At 35.7% G+C, this 14498-nt stretch overlaps 1 protein-coding gene across 1 annotated transcript in view; it reads right to left on the bottom strand.

Moving 5' to 3' along the window:
- The window catches only part of SMIM14 (small integral membrane protein 14), a 66756-nt gene that overhangs the window by 36733 nt on the left and 15525 nt on the right, over window positions 1-14498 (bottom strand). The window contains exon 2 of the mRNA XM_069068239.1: window positions 7258-7368. Within this exon, the coding sequence (XP_068924340.1) occupies window positions 7258-7332 (75 nt within the window). The 5' untranslated portion in view covers window positions 7333-7368. The remainder of the gene's footprint in view (window positions 1-7257; window positions 7369-14498) is intronic.

The following is a 14498-nucleotide window of genomic DNA, read 5'->3' as shown; positions in this document are numbered from 1 at the left end:
ATACTTCCTCTTTGATCTCTGGTTCTAAGATATCTGTACAATTTTCTTTTATGAATTGTTTAAATGTGATGTCTGGAGTGGGAGGACAAGAACAACTTGTTACAATGGGCACTAGGGTGACTGAAGCAGGAACTCAGAGCTTGGTCAGACATCAAAGATGCCAGGGTCATCCACTGCATCCCAGACCATCATTAGTTGTCTTGACTTTTCTTGCCACTGGACTCTGATGACTCTGGAAGAGAGAGTGAGGCTGACGACATTTCATGATTCAAGAGTGAGTCGAGACATCACCCATTGTGATGTCATTAGTTTTCTTCGATAAGCAACAACAAACAACAAATATGATGTCGAGGTTTTTGTGTGACCATGGTGTTCAGATAGTATAATGGCGCTTAAATATATTCTCCTTGATTTATGTTCCAGATCAGTTAACTATTTTTGTTATGAGATACTTTACATTTTCTCTTATTTTTTTTTGTCTTTTAATTTTAAAAAATATATTTCTTGTTTTCTCATGTAGTCATTGGCTTCTTTTGGTTCCTTCTAATTTTTAAGGAACATGCTGATTGGGTTTCATACCTCCTGTGCCACGCAGTCAAGTTACCTTTCTGGTTCTTTCTTCTATGGCTCTTATTTCTTTTCCATATTTTTCCTATAGCACACTCATTGCATTGACAAAAACATCTTTTAACTTTTTTATTTTTTAACTCTTGCTTTATCTCTTTCAGGAAATCTAGTTAAATTTGTGCTCATGCTGTATTTTTCCTCGAGGCTTGGCTTAGAGATTTTATGATGGTGGTCTTTTTTTGTTTTTTGTTTGTTTTGCTCACTTTCTGACTTCAGACTTTATGTTAAGGCCAGGCTCTGTGCACTTCTGTAGCGAAGTTCTGGGCTGGTCCCACTGATGTTCTCTTGGGATATTGAGTGTTAGGTTCATTCAGAATCTCAGGGACAGCTCAGGCTCTAGATCTCAGAATTTCCATCACTTCCAAAGTTATGTGATCCGAAGCAAAACCTAATTGTTGCACCCCTGGTCTAAGTTCTGCAAGTTCCTGACCTGGTTTTGGATCTGAGCAACAGCAGAATATAAGTACACTTGGCCATTGTCAGTCAGGTGGGAAGCTCTTCTGGTTCAGAGTGAAAGATTTGGTCTGGGATTCCTGCCCCGATTATTCCTCTGTAGGCTCCAGACTGGACTGAAGGCCTGAGACCACCATGGGATTCGTAAGGTGAACACAAGTCCCCTGGTCAGTTGGCCCTAGATCTATGGCCTGGAACTTGAGTAGTGGCAACAAAGCTGCCAGTTCACACCCGTCCCTGTTGTGGTGCTGTGATATAGGTGTGGAGATGCCTTTGAATTGCTCTGGCACCCCTTCTTGCTCTGGTTCACAGAATTTCCCTGGGCACTGGTTTGCTTCACATATGGCATGGTTCACAGAAGCCCCCTATCCCATAAATTCACAGATCTCTCTGTCTCCGTATTTTGAGGGTGGAAATATGCCTCCTTGTGATTTCTGTCTTGGATTCCCCCATCAGGATTCGGCATGGTGGGTGTTCTGCGGGAAGGGAATCCTTGCTGTACTGCTTCTTGCTACTGCATTATGCAAACTTTAAAGTGTTACATACTGAGTACATTTATTAACTATTATATTAGTACTTTAACTGCTGTCAAACTACTTTCCCCAAAACAGCATTTTTATACTATCATGCTCCTTTTGTTTGTTCCCTGTGCTCCTAGAATATTGGAGCTACAGAATCTCATCTTTAAAACGACATCAATTCAAACTCACACCCCCTCATTATCCACTGCCCTTGGAGCCCCTTCTTCAGTCTGAATGGATAGGGCAGAGATTGAAGAGCTCTCCCAGATATGCTACTATTTAAGGAGAGCACCCAGGGCATTTACCTCATTATTCCCTACCCCAGCTGCAGGACTTCATCACGTCCCTTCTCTAGGTACCTTCTTTCCTACTTTCATCTTCTTTTTATATGTTATATGCCATTAAAAATTGTGGGCTCCTTGAAGGCAGACACTCATGTCATTTTTTGTATCCCCAGTGCATGGTACAGAGCCTGACACATAGGAGGCACTTAAAAATATATGTTTATTGACTCTAATTCTTACTTCTAACACAAAAACTGACAATAAATTACTGTAAATGGATCCCAAAAGGAAGCTGTGAAGACCAAATGGAACCCCATTCTATAAGGTGAAGCCTTGATGTAAGTTTTAAGAGGTTGGGAAAAACATAATTGATTTAACAACTTCCTCTCCTTCTCAAGGCCTATTCTAATAGTTTCTGGTCTCCCTTTCCCAGTTTCTTGCCATCTAGTCCTTCCTACACATCATTCATACCAATTAGAGGTCTAATCATGTTATATTTTTTTTCTCAAAATGCTTCGTTGGCTCATTACTACCTACTGAATAAAGTTCCACTCTTTAGCAGTATACATTAAAGAAACATTTGTTAAGCACCTACTGTATACTTAAGAACATTGTGTAAAGTAGTAGGGTACATACAAAGTTAAGATAATGAATGGTCCCCCTGCACTCAGCATTTAACCATCTAGTAGGGAAATAAGACAGAACACCTATAACTAACAGATTCAAATAGGTATGATATTTGCACTACTTTTACCTCACATTGTTACCTGGGGAAAGGGCTATGTAAACCTTAAAGAAATACATAAATGTAAATTATCATTATGATACCTAACGTGTTATATATGAAAAAGTATCATATATTAGGGGAAAAGAGTTTTCTCAAAAAGATTCGTTCCCAAATTAGTCATTCCAAGTCACTTTATTCCTTTCACAATTTAAATATATAGATTATGCATTAAGTCTTTGTAACTAAAGAAGAAACAGGACTCTACATTTTTTCCTTATGCTCAAAGGATTTTAACAACTAATATTCAAATGACTATGAAAAACAAAATTCCAGCACTGTCTCTTAAACCTTGGCAGTACAACTTGGATTTTTTAAAGGTGACTAAATGTACAACACAGTTCTCCTGGGAAGGGGTGTAGTAGTCATAATCATGATGTTTACAAGAAAATTTAAAACATTATGTATGATTTATACTGAAACATGAATCCAGCAGTCATGCATTTTAAAAAAAATTTCCCTGTGTTATGATTATAAATTTGACAAAGAATAGGGAAAAAAGTCCTATATGACACTGATAGTCTGTTATATACAGCTTATTTTTTTTAATAATTATATTTAATGTGGTAGTTTCTTCCACTGTGTCCTTTGGAATTTCTCCAGAATAATTAACTAATTTCTTTCATCTTCTTTACTTACTGCTTTCATTTTCTGGTACTCACTAAGACCTGACTCTCTCTTAATGACAGTTTGCCTCACCATCCCTTCCACTACTGGCTACCCTTTTCTTTCATACAATTTCTGCTATGCAGCTTACTGGTCAAGAAAGGGAAATTGGAGTATTCTTTGTCCCCACCTGCCCCTTGCAGACTGTTCCTCTACTACATTCACTAAGCAACCTCTCCTCTTTTGAGGTTCATACTATCAAAATTTAACATCCAACCCAGATGCTGGTGGCTGTTCCCTCCAACTCCCAGGACAGTCTCCATTGTATCTCAACGAGTTCAATGCCTAGTTCAGTCTCTGTCCTTCCCATTATCTTGTTATCATTCCTAAGGATCTGATATGTACATCATGCTCCCACCAATATTCTAACTTCTCAGTTCTTTAATCTACTCAATTTGCCAGACTCCACTACATACACACATGGTGCTACCCTTGATTTCGCCATTGCACCAAACTGTCCCACTTCCATGTTCACCAACTACACTGTAAAACAGAGGCTGATGATTCTCGTTTTACAGTGTAGTTTAACTCCACTTATATAAACTAGTGCCAGTTTGTACAAATGTGGCCTCTGCCAACATTCCCTTTTTGGGTGGGGGGTGGGAGAAGGGGCACAAATACTTTATGTGATATTACCTCTGGCAGTAAAACCAAAGCCAGTTATTAAGCAGCCAGAAAGCTATAAGACCACTTCTATTTTTAGCAACCTTTGTTTTCTTCTTCAAGAAGTTGTTGACATTGATTATGTTTGATTTTTTCAGACATCAACTATCTACAACAGTCACATTATTATCACTGATTATGAACAAACATGATAGCTCTCTCTCTACACACATACACACACATATATGTTTATGTATATGTACATGAAGTGATGATGAAGATTCGAAATGGCAGCAGCAAATCCACCGGAAACATTCATCCAGTACATCTAAGCTCTAGTAAGAGAAAACTAGATAAACAGCAAAGTGGCATGAATAGAGATTATAATTTATCTTCAGGTAAAACCCATAGAAAGAAAAAACATAGGTCTGTTGTACTGCTGTCACAGAATATTCTGAGGCCAAAAGCAGTGACAGTAACCTTGGAATGTTTTAGGGCAGAATCTGGTCAGTGCCACATAGAATCACTTCTGACCAACTGATCATTTTGCCATCTTTTCATCCACAGAGTTCTAATTCTTAGCCTGCTAGCTGTACTAATGTGCTGATGGCAGTGTTCTTCCTCTGAATGTGATTCATTTTTATTTTGAAAAGTTGGAAGGATGGCTTTTCCTAAGTTCAGAAAATCAAGTGTTCTCTTACTAAGGATAAGAATATAGGGAGATGTTTTCAGCATCACAGGTTTTAAGACTATTAACCAGATAAGGTGTAAGGGTCTGCTAATCTTGAAAATGAAATGTGTTCACTATTACCTGCTTTAACAATCTGGTCTGTAAGCTGCATCGCCAATACTATATGTGAACTCCTCTGAAATCCTGGCTCCAACTTAGTCAGTAATGAAGATACTTTTAATTTTTCTGGGACCCTCAAAACTTTCAGAGTATTCCATTTGAGACTGAAAACAATTTTTTTTGCCATGTCAGTCATAGGAAAAGGAAATTCTGCTCTCTGATACGTACTCTGGCTATGGCTTACTATGTGCATCACATAATTAAGTTGGAAGGGACCTCGGTAACCATTTAATTTTCATTGTTTTTGTTCAGTTATGTCCAACTCTTCATGACATCATGGACCATAGCATGTCAATACCATCCATGGGGTTTTCTTGGCAAAAATTCTGGAATGGTTTGCTACTTTCTTTTCCAGTGGATTAAGGCAAACAGAGGTTAAATGACTTGTCCAGAGTCACACAGCTAATAAATGTCTAAGGCCAGATCTGAATTCAGGTCTTCCTGACTCTAGGTCCAGTGCTCTATCTGCTGAACAATCTAGCTGCCTACCATTTAATTTAGTTAAAATCATACCTGAAATGAGTATCTACTATAATATATATATAATATTATGTATATGACATATACATAATATATACCTGAGTGAATAAAAACCAGCCTCTGCTTGAAAACCTCCGACTCATCACCTCTCTAGGGAGTCTACTGAATTTTGGAGCAGCTCTAAGTGTTTTCCATCAATCTAATCTAAACTGACCTCTTTACAACTTCTACCTATTATTTTCTGTTCTGCCTTTTGGGGCTAAATAAAACAAGTTTAATCCTTTCTCCATGAGACAGCCCTTTCAAATACTTCATACAATTATAGACCCCTGAGTCTTCTCTTCTCCAAGCTAAATACACTGAAGGGTCACCAACTGATAGGATAGGATAAGAACTCAAAGCCTTTCACTGTCCTTGTTGTCTTCCTCTCCAATATATCAATATCCTTCTTAAAATGAAGCACCCAGAACTGAACACAATACTCCAGAATAATACTTTATATTTCTCTCCAATGAATTTTATCTTATGAGATCCAACCCAATACTTTAGCTTGTCAAGATACTTTTGTACATCAATTCTATCAGCATCTTTTTAAAATAAGAAAAACAATATTACAAAGAAATTTGCATCAGAAGGAACACTTATAGTATCATGAAAACAAGAAGAAAATTATGAAAAAAAATCAACTTATATAAGAAAGTTATTCCATTAGGGAAATTTGAAATAGTTAAATTATAAACTAGCTTTTTGTAATTTCTTTTTTTTTTTTTTTGCTTTTTGGAGGGAGGAATGCAGGGCAACTGGGGTTAAGTGACTTGCCCAAGGTCACACGGCTAGTAAGTGTTAAGTGTCTGAGGCTGGATTTGGACTCAGGTCCTCCTGATTCCAGGGCCGGTGCTCTATTCACTGCACCACCTAGTCACCCTAGCTTTTTGTAATTTCAAAGTAAAATTTATTCCTATGGATAAATGTATCTAGACATAAAAAATGGTTGACAACTACCTCACAAATGATATTTTTTAGTTAACCTGCATCTAAAGAAAGGTATCACCATTACAGTACTCCTATTCTACCTCCATGCCCATTTCCTCTGTGTCTCTTTTAAAATTCTCTGGTTCTTAATTTTGATCTTTACTCTAGAAGTCACCCTTTTAAAAGTTAGTAATTATGTACAGTATAGCCTAGTCCCCAAAGAAAAGACATTTAAAAGAAGCATACCCAAAATAAAGCACATGGTAGCACTGGATTAGAATATTGACTCCTTAATAACTAAACCAACAAGTATTTAGACACTTTTATCTAGCTTCACAAGAATACTACAAAAGGGCATATTTTTACATAGTTTAAACTTAAATTATTATCAATTTGTAAGTACAGTAGAGAGTACAAATTCTTGACAAGACTTAGAAAATCCTACCCATGCTAGTCTTAATAACTATTGAGTTTATAAGCTGAAAATATCAACTATTCACAATGTATTCCCTTATAACAAATGCTCCATGATTCTTCAAATTGTTTTTCTGTATTTTAATTTTGTTGTAGAAAATATATACTGTATGCAAACTTAAGTAGGTCACAAGTTCAGGTTTAGAAATCTACTATACAAAGGTTGCTGTGGTACCTATTAAAATTAGACAATAATTTGACATCAACTAAGTACAAATAAGCTTTAGTTTATTTGTTTAGGATATTTGAATGAAATGGCAAGTAGTTTGTGTATGCTATATAATAGAAGCTTCTACCTCATTAACCTCTGATTGAATGAATGCGGAACATTTTAGCTAGCTATATTAGAAAATGAATTAATACTTAATTATTAACAAATCTACTGATCACAAAATATACATCATGGCTTTTAATGAAGGCATTTCAATTTAATGAAGACATTTCAATTCAATTTTACTTATACCATAACCAAAAAATGAAAATTATACATCAAAATAAAAGAGTATAGGCAAACTCAGGGTAAAAATTTCCCATTTATCTTACCAGATTGATTAGTCGTCTCATTGCATGTTCATGAGAGCAAACGCATTCACAGGGATCAAATCCACCTTCTGCCATGATTACCAAGAATGATTTCAACAAAACTGTTTATACCTATCAGAAAGAAAAGTTTGAAGAAAAAGATGATTACAAGATAATAGTGCAGAGTAGTTAATTTTAGAATTTAGCCTATGAAATAAGTTGTGTTTTTTTTAACATTTGAGAGTATTCACTTGTCTTATCTACTTCTAAATTTTTTCATACTGTACTATTACCTCTTTAATTTTGAATTTTTCCAGGGATTTGGTGTATTACCTATTTGTGTATCTATCCAAGGATAACAGAACAATATTTATAGCTGGATGGGAGATAAATTAAGTTTTTATTTTATTCTATATCATCGTTATTATTTCATGAATTCTTAAAGTCTACTTAGAAATAAATTTTTATGAGAGTCCCTACATAAATGATATCCTTATTTTGGGAATGGTCAATTAATCAATCAATTAAAATTATGAATTCTCTTTATATATATATATAATACAGATTTTCCCAATATTATATTCAAACCCATAATTTCCTTGCTGCTTACCTATTAGATTTTTCATGTCCAGAAAAGGGGAATATTAAAGTCTCTTACAATTATGTCTGAGCAAAGGATAATGAATGGTCATCCTGTGAGCTCCAATGGTATCCTTGCAATATCCAATACACTGGGGAAGTACCCTATGCTTGCGGCAGCTAGGAGGCTCAGTGAATAGAGAACTGGCCCTGGAGTCAGGAGGACTTAAGGCCTCAGACACTTAACACTTACTAGTGTGTGACCTTGGGCAAGTCACAACCCCAATCACCCTGCCTTCCCCCCTCCAAAAAAAAATGCCCTATGCCAAAATAAGAAAACGTGACCAAGAGATCATGGGCAAGCATGGATAGTTGGATAGGCTGCCTTTTGAATTACTAAAGGGAATATCTACATCTACCTAGGTTTTTTTGAGTTCCATTTATCTTTGCTATAAACTCATTTAGAGGCAGCTAGCTAGGTGGTTCAGTAGATATACTGCTAGGCCTGGAGTTACTAAGATCTGAGTTCCAATCTGGCCTCATATACTTACTAGCTGTGTGATCTCAGGCAAGTCACTGGACCTGTTTGCCTCAGTTTCCCTAATTGTAAAATGAGAATATAACAGTACCTACTCCCTGGATTGTTAACTAAGATAGTATTTGTAAAGACCTTAGCACAGAGCGCGTGGCACATAGTAGGTAATACACAGATGGTTGTTCCTCTCCCACTTCCCTGCATACTCACTATACCTTCTAGTGTTTATATGTCTCATACTGACATTTATCTATGGAACACATGAGCATGATAAAGCTTCCTGCTTTGTCTTAAATTTTGTTATTCACCTGAAATCATGCTTGGACCTCTTTTCCTGTTTTCAATACAGAGAAATAAGGGACTCCACCAAACTCCTAATATGAAGTCCTGGTGCCAAAACCAAGGAAATATTTTATGTCTATAAGCAGAGAAAGAACTATAAACTAATATTACTAATAAATAATAATCCAAAAATAAAGAAAACATTGGCAAAGAAACTACAGGAATGAAAACCAAACTATTCACTATTATTGAGTGAACTGATACCAAGAATCCAACACTAGATAGATAGTGGCATAATTCATCCTATTAGTTACAAAAGTCAATAGATGAAAAAAAAACCTTCCAAGAAAATGCAACATAACATTTATGTGAAAAACAATTCTGGAAACTTAAATTATTTTTAAGTTAAATTATAAGTTACTAACTTTTTCATATCCTTTAACTCAGAGATTCCATGTCTTGTACTACAGTATATTCAAATGAAGTTAATGAGAAGCAAGGAAAGGTTCATATATGCAGAAATCTCCACAGAATTTTTGTTATAAAGATGGAATTGAGGGATGATAAATGAAATGTCACTACAGCATAAAGAATGATGAATATGAATTCAAAGAAATATGAGAAGACATACCAAGTAGTACAGAAGGAAGAAACCCAAGTCAAAAGAATAAATCACTACAACAAAGTCAAGTCAATGTGAAAGGTAATAAGGATCTGGTCAAATAAAAGGATAAATGCTCACACCATGCTGCCAGTTCAAAAGGATACACACCTCCCTACTAGTAATATAATCTAAAAAGATACTGGGTGGCAGGGAGAACAATATTCACTTAAATCAAAATAACAGTCAAGAAGTATTTATTAAGTGATGTTATACACCATACACTTTGGGGTTTAGCACAGTTCCTACTCTCAAGGAGTTCTCCAGGCAGAGACAACATGCGAATAAATATGTAAAACACAGTATATACATGATAAATTGGAAAAAATCAATAGAAAGAAGGGAGACTGGCAAAGACTTTTTTTGTAGATGGGATTTTAGCTGAGTTTTAAAGGAAGTCAGGTGATAGATGAGAGAGAATTCTTGACATGGTAGACAGCCACTGAAAATGCCTAAAGTCTGGAAATAAAGTCATTTTTTGTTGTTTTTGCTATTTCAAGGAAGAGCAAGAAGGCCTGTAGGTGAAAGAGAATAACACTGCAAAGAAAGCATGGAAAGCTGAAATACACATATAATGACCTTTCCCTGCTCCAAGAAAGATGTAAAAAAGGCAGCTTTCCTTAAATTGGTGCTTTGTGTCTAAATTTAAATTCAGTCTATAAAATTCAGATATAACTCAACAAACAACACTGGTACTATTTGTTAAGGTCAAATTGTTTGGCAATAATCTGAGGAGGCAAATATTAGTGGCTTTTCATATGTACAAGTCTTGACCACATCTCCTTTTAATAAATAAGTAGTTAAAATAAAAGATGAGTACACAAACTACATTAAAAAATCTAATATAACTGTAATCTACAAATATGTAAAATCACTCTTGCTGCTAAAATATTCCTTTATTTCCTCAAAAAAGAAAAAATACCTCAGGACACAGTAATGCTATCATAAATAAGAAAACATAGAAGAAACTAGTATGGCATAAGATTGGGAGTCAAGAGCTCTTATAACTACTTAGCTGACCTCAGGTAAGTCGCTCTCAGTTTCCTAGAATCAGAATTAAGTAAATTACCTCTAATTAGGATTAGATAAATCACCTTCCAACCCCACAATAAAATAACTAATATTTGCTTTTCTCAAACTCAAAAGTCTATGTCCTACCTCAAAAAACTATGGCACATGATCTAATAAAAATATTGTATAGGGGCGGCTAGGTGGTGCAGTGAGTAAAGCACCGGCCCCGGAGTCAGGAGAACCTGAGTTCCTCAGACACTTAACACCCGCACAAAAAAACTAGCTGTGTAACCTTGGGCAAGTTACTTAACCCCAATTGCCCTCCAAAAGGTGTGTATATATATATACACACATATTACATAAACCAAATTACAGATTTAGTGTGAATCAAATGTCAATATGATAACTTATAAAACAAGACAAAATAAGAGAAAGCATAAAGAGTGAAACAGGCTTGGTAAGGGAGAACCAGCAACAATATTCAAACAAACAATTCCAGTAGCCCAGTGGCTATTAAACTCAAGAACTTACGTTACTGAGGCAAGGAGGACTCCCTGTCTGAGGACTGTTGGGAAAAGGGGAAAGCAGTTGGGCAGAAATTAGGTTTAGAAAAATGTTCCATTTACCACAAGAAATTCCAAATGGATACCTGACCAAAAATTAGTGGAGAAAATAAGTACTGTTCAAAATTATGGCTAGTGGGAGAATTATTAACAATAAAAGATAGAGGTAATTACTATGGTGACATAAAAAAATAGACATCAAAAACTTATTTAAAAATATAAATGAAGGGTAGAAGGAAGAAATGAAAGAAAAAAAAAGAAATGAGAGATACAGAAAGAAAATTAACAGCTTAGAACAAGAGGTACAAAAGCTTACCTAAGAAAATAAGGCCCTGAAAATGAGAATTGACCAAAAAGAAGCCAATGATTCCATGATACATCAAGAAACATGAAAACAAAGTCAAAAGACTGAAGGAGGAGAAAATGTAAAGTATTTCATAGTAAAAAATCAAACCTGGAAAATAAATTGAAGAGAGATAATTTAAAATTCATTAGACTACGTGAAAGCCAGGATCTTTTTTGTAAAAGAGCCTAAATATCATATTTCAAGAAATCATAGGAGAAAAACTAGCCATGTTACTTAACCCCAATTGCTTAAAAAAAAAAAAAGAATCCATTGGTTACCTCCTGAAAGAAGCCCCAAATGAAAATTACTAGGAATATTAATAGTAAAAATCTAGAGCTTTCACAACAAAGAAAATATAGTGCAAGCAGCCAGAAAGAATTCAAGTACAAAGGAACCACACAGGATCTCAAAAGATTTAACAACCACCACTACAAAGGAGCAGAGAGTTTAGAATATAATACAATTATCCCTTCCACATCATAACTTTCCCCACTGTAAGATATATCGCAGGTTGACTTAAGAAATTAAACAGTTTTGCAGAAGCTGCAGACAACATGCAAAGGGCAGAAAATGACACAGAATATGACCAAATGCTTAATCCAAATTTTACAAAAGGTACTGTAAACACCCCATAAAAGAAAAAATTCAGACTTCTCAAAGGAGGGGGCAAAAAATTTTATGTGGATTTTCCAAATCACAGCAATGCCACACCCCTAAGCCCCACCATATGGAAAAGATAACTGTATTCCAGAAGGCAAAAGATCTGGGCATACAACCAAGAATTATTAGTCTAAAACCAGTATAATCCTGGGAGGGGGGAAGAGGGAAGGAATTTTTAATGAAATAGAGGATTTCCACACATTCCTAATGAAAAGACCATAGCCAAGTAGAAAACCTGACATTCAAACACAGGAGTCAAGAAAAGCATAAAAAAGTGAACATGAATGAGTCAATCATAAGGGACATAAACCAGGTTAAATTCCTTTCATGCTTAAATGAGATAATAAGATAAAGTCAGTCCTCAACTTTGGCATGGGTAAAGCTCCTAGAAAACAGCTCGAAAGTCAAAAACATGAATGCTGATACACTGAACCTAGGTTCCTATAATCACTAAAAACTGTAATCTTTTGCTAGATATTGCTGAATATACACTTTTATGAATACAATTCTATAACAAAATATTCTGAAAATATAAACGTTTCTTAACATAGTTACCATGAAATAACCCATAATATTCAGTAAACAAAATAAAATTGGTTAACATGCAAAACAATTTTCTTATTAGCAATTCCTAAGAATTTCGTGACCTTTTGTGCTAACATCTCAATTTTTCAAAGATTTCAGACAATACTCATTTTTCATAACACATGAATTCTTATAGTACTATACTGTACTTCAAATAAAATTCTTAAAACTAAAACACTTTTTAACCTGAATCTTATCTTCTACTGTGTCAGATAGCAGTATGAGGGTATGGCACTGTGTACCATATTGCTATAAACCTCTCTACCTTGGCCGCTCTCAGAAAACCAAGGCAGAGGCTTCTGGGGCTTTAATCACTTTAATGTGATTCTGTGTACTGCTCTAGAACCTTATTTTAACTGTGTCTATGTTTCAAATATATAGCTTGTAAAGGCCTATTCAGATGAGAGCAAGGTTCAAGTATCATTTGCTCCTCTCTACTTCCCTTTCCATGTTCTTTAGATTTCTACCTGCAGGGTCCATTTATGTGAGATAGTTTTCTCCAATTTTCCTTTCCCTCCCCACCTTCATAGAGTAGTCTTCCTAAAAAATAAATAAAATAAACTATTCTTCCTTTCTCTCTTCATTCTTCTTTTAAAATCATCAAAATGTAAGGGAGAAGCACCTATCTATACAAAAATATTTATAACAGCTCTTTTTGTGGTAGCCAAGAATTTTAAATTAAGGGAATGCCTGTCAACTGAGGAATGAATGGCTGAACAAGTGGTGGTATATGATAGTGATGGAATACTAATGTCTATAAAAAAATGATGAGCAGATGCTTTCAGAAAAACCTAGGAAGACTTACATGAACTGATGCAAAGTGAAGGGAAAACCAGGAGATCATTGTGCACAGTAATAACAATGTTGTAATGATGATCAATTGTAAAAGATTTGACCACTCTGATCAATCCAATGATCCAAGACAATTTCAAAGGACTTATGATGAAAAAATGCTATCTCCCTCCAGGGAGAAAACTGATGAACTCTCAATGTAAACTGAAGTATAATTTTCTCATTTTGTTTTTCTTGATTTTTTGCAATATGGCTAATATGGATATATTTTTGGTTTTTTGCAGCAACTGGGGTTAAGTGACTTGCCCAGGATCACACACCTATTGTCTGAGACCAGATTTTAACTCAGGTCCACTTGATTTCTGGACCTGTGCTCTGTTATTCGCTGTGCCACCTAGCAGCCCCTGATAAGGATATGTCTTGCATGATTTCACAGGTGTAACTGATATCACACTGCTTACCATCTCAGTAGGTAGGATGGGAGAAAGGAGAAAGAGAATTGAGAATTCAAAATTTTAAAAGAATATTAAAAATCAATTTTTTCAAAAAAAGAAAACAAGTAAAAAGTAATAGAAACAAAAATACAAATATAAATGCCCCCAAAATGGAACAGATTGGCCAACATATCTTCAAAGATACTGGAATCTCCACCTTTATTAAGTACTTATTTTTTGTGCCAAGTTGTCATCAAAATCTGAAGATGAAAATTAACCAGGCCTTGCCTTCAAGTAACTCACATTCTATTGGACAACACAAAATGAAAATATGTAAATGTATGCAAAATAAATATAACTAATTCTTGGAGGTGAAGCTGGGAGAAAATGAAGGAACCTAGGACCCTCAGAGACAGAAGTAAGGGGGGGTAGTGTTGTCTTTTTTTTACATGGCATTTGGGGCAGCTAGGTGGCGCAGTGAATAGAGCACAGGCCCTGGAGTCAGGAGGACCTGAGTTCAAATCCAGCCTCAGATACTTTTTTTTTTTTTTAAGCAATCGGGGTTAAGTAACTTGCTCAAGGTTACACGGCCAGTTATTTCTGGGTGTGGTGCTGAGTGTCTGAGCCCGGGGTTCGATTTCCAGGTCATCCCGACACTGGAGCCGGTGCTCTTACTCGCTGAGCCACCTGGCCGCCCCTACCAGCCTTAGATACTTAACACAAAACTAGTCATGTGACCTTGGGCAAGTCACTTAACCCCAACTGTCCTACCTTCCCCCCTCCAAAAAGGAAAAAAAAGGCATTGGTGGGAGGT

This window comes from Petaurus breviceps, unplaced genomic scaffold (genome assembly GCF_028583685.1).
Source record: "Petaurus breviceps papuanus isolate PSGF00001 unplaced genomic scaffold, PetGlider_PUasm1.0 140, whole genome shotgun sequence".
Classification (NCBI taxonomy): Eukaryota; Metazoa; Chordata; class Mammalia; order Diprotodontia; family Petauridae; genus Petaurus; species Petaurus breviceps.
This window is presented reverse-complemented; position numbering and strand designations above follow the sequence as displayed.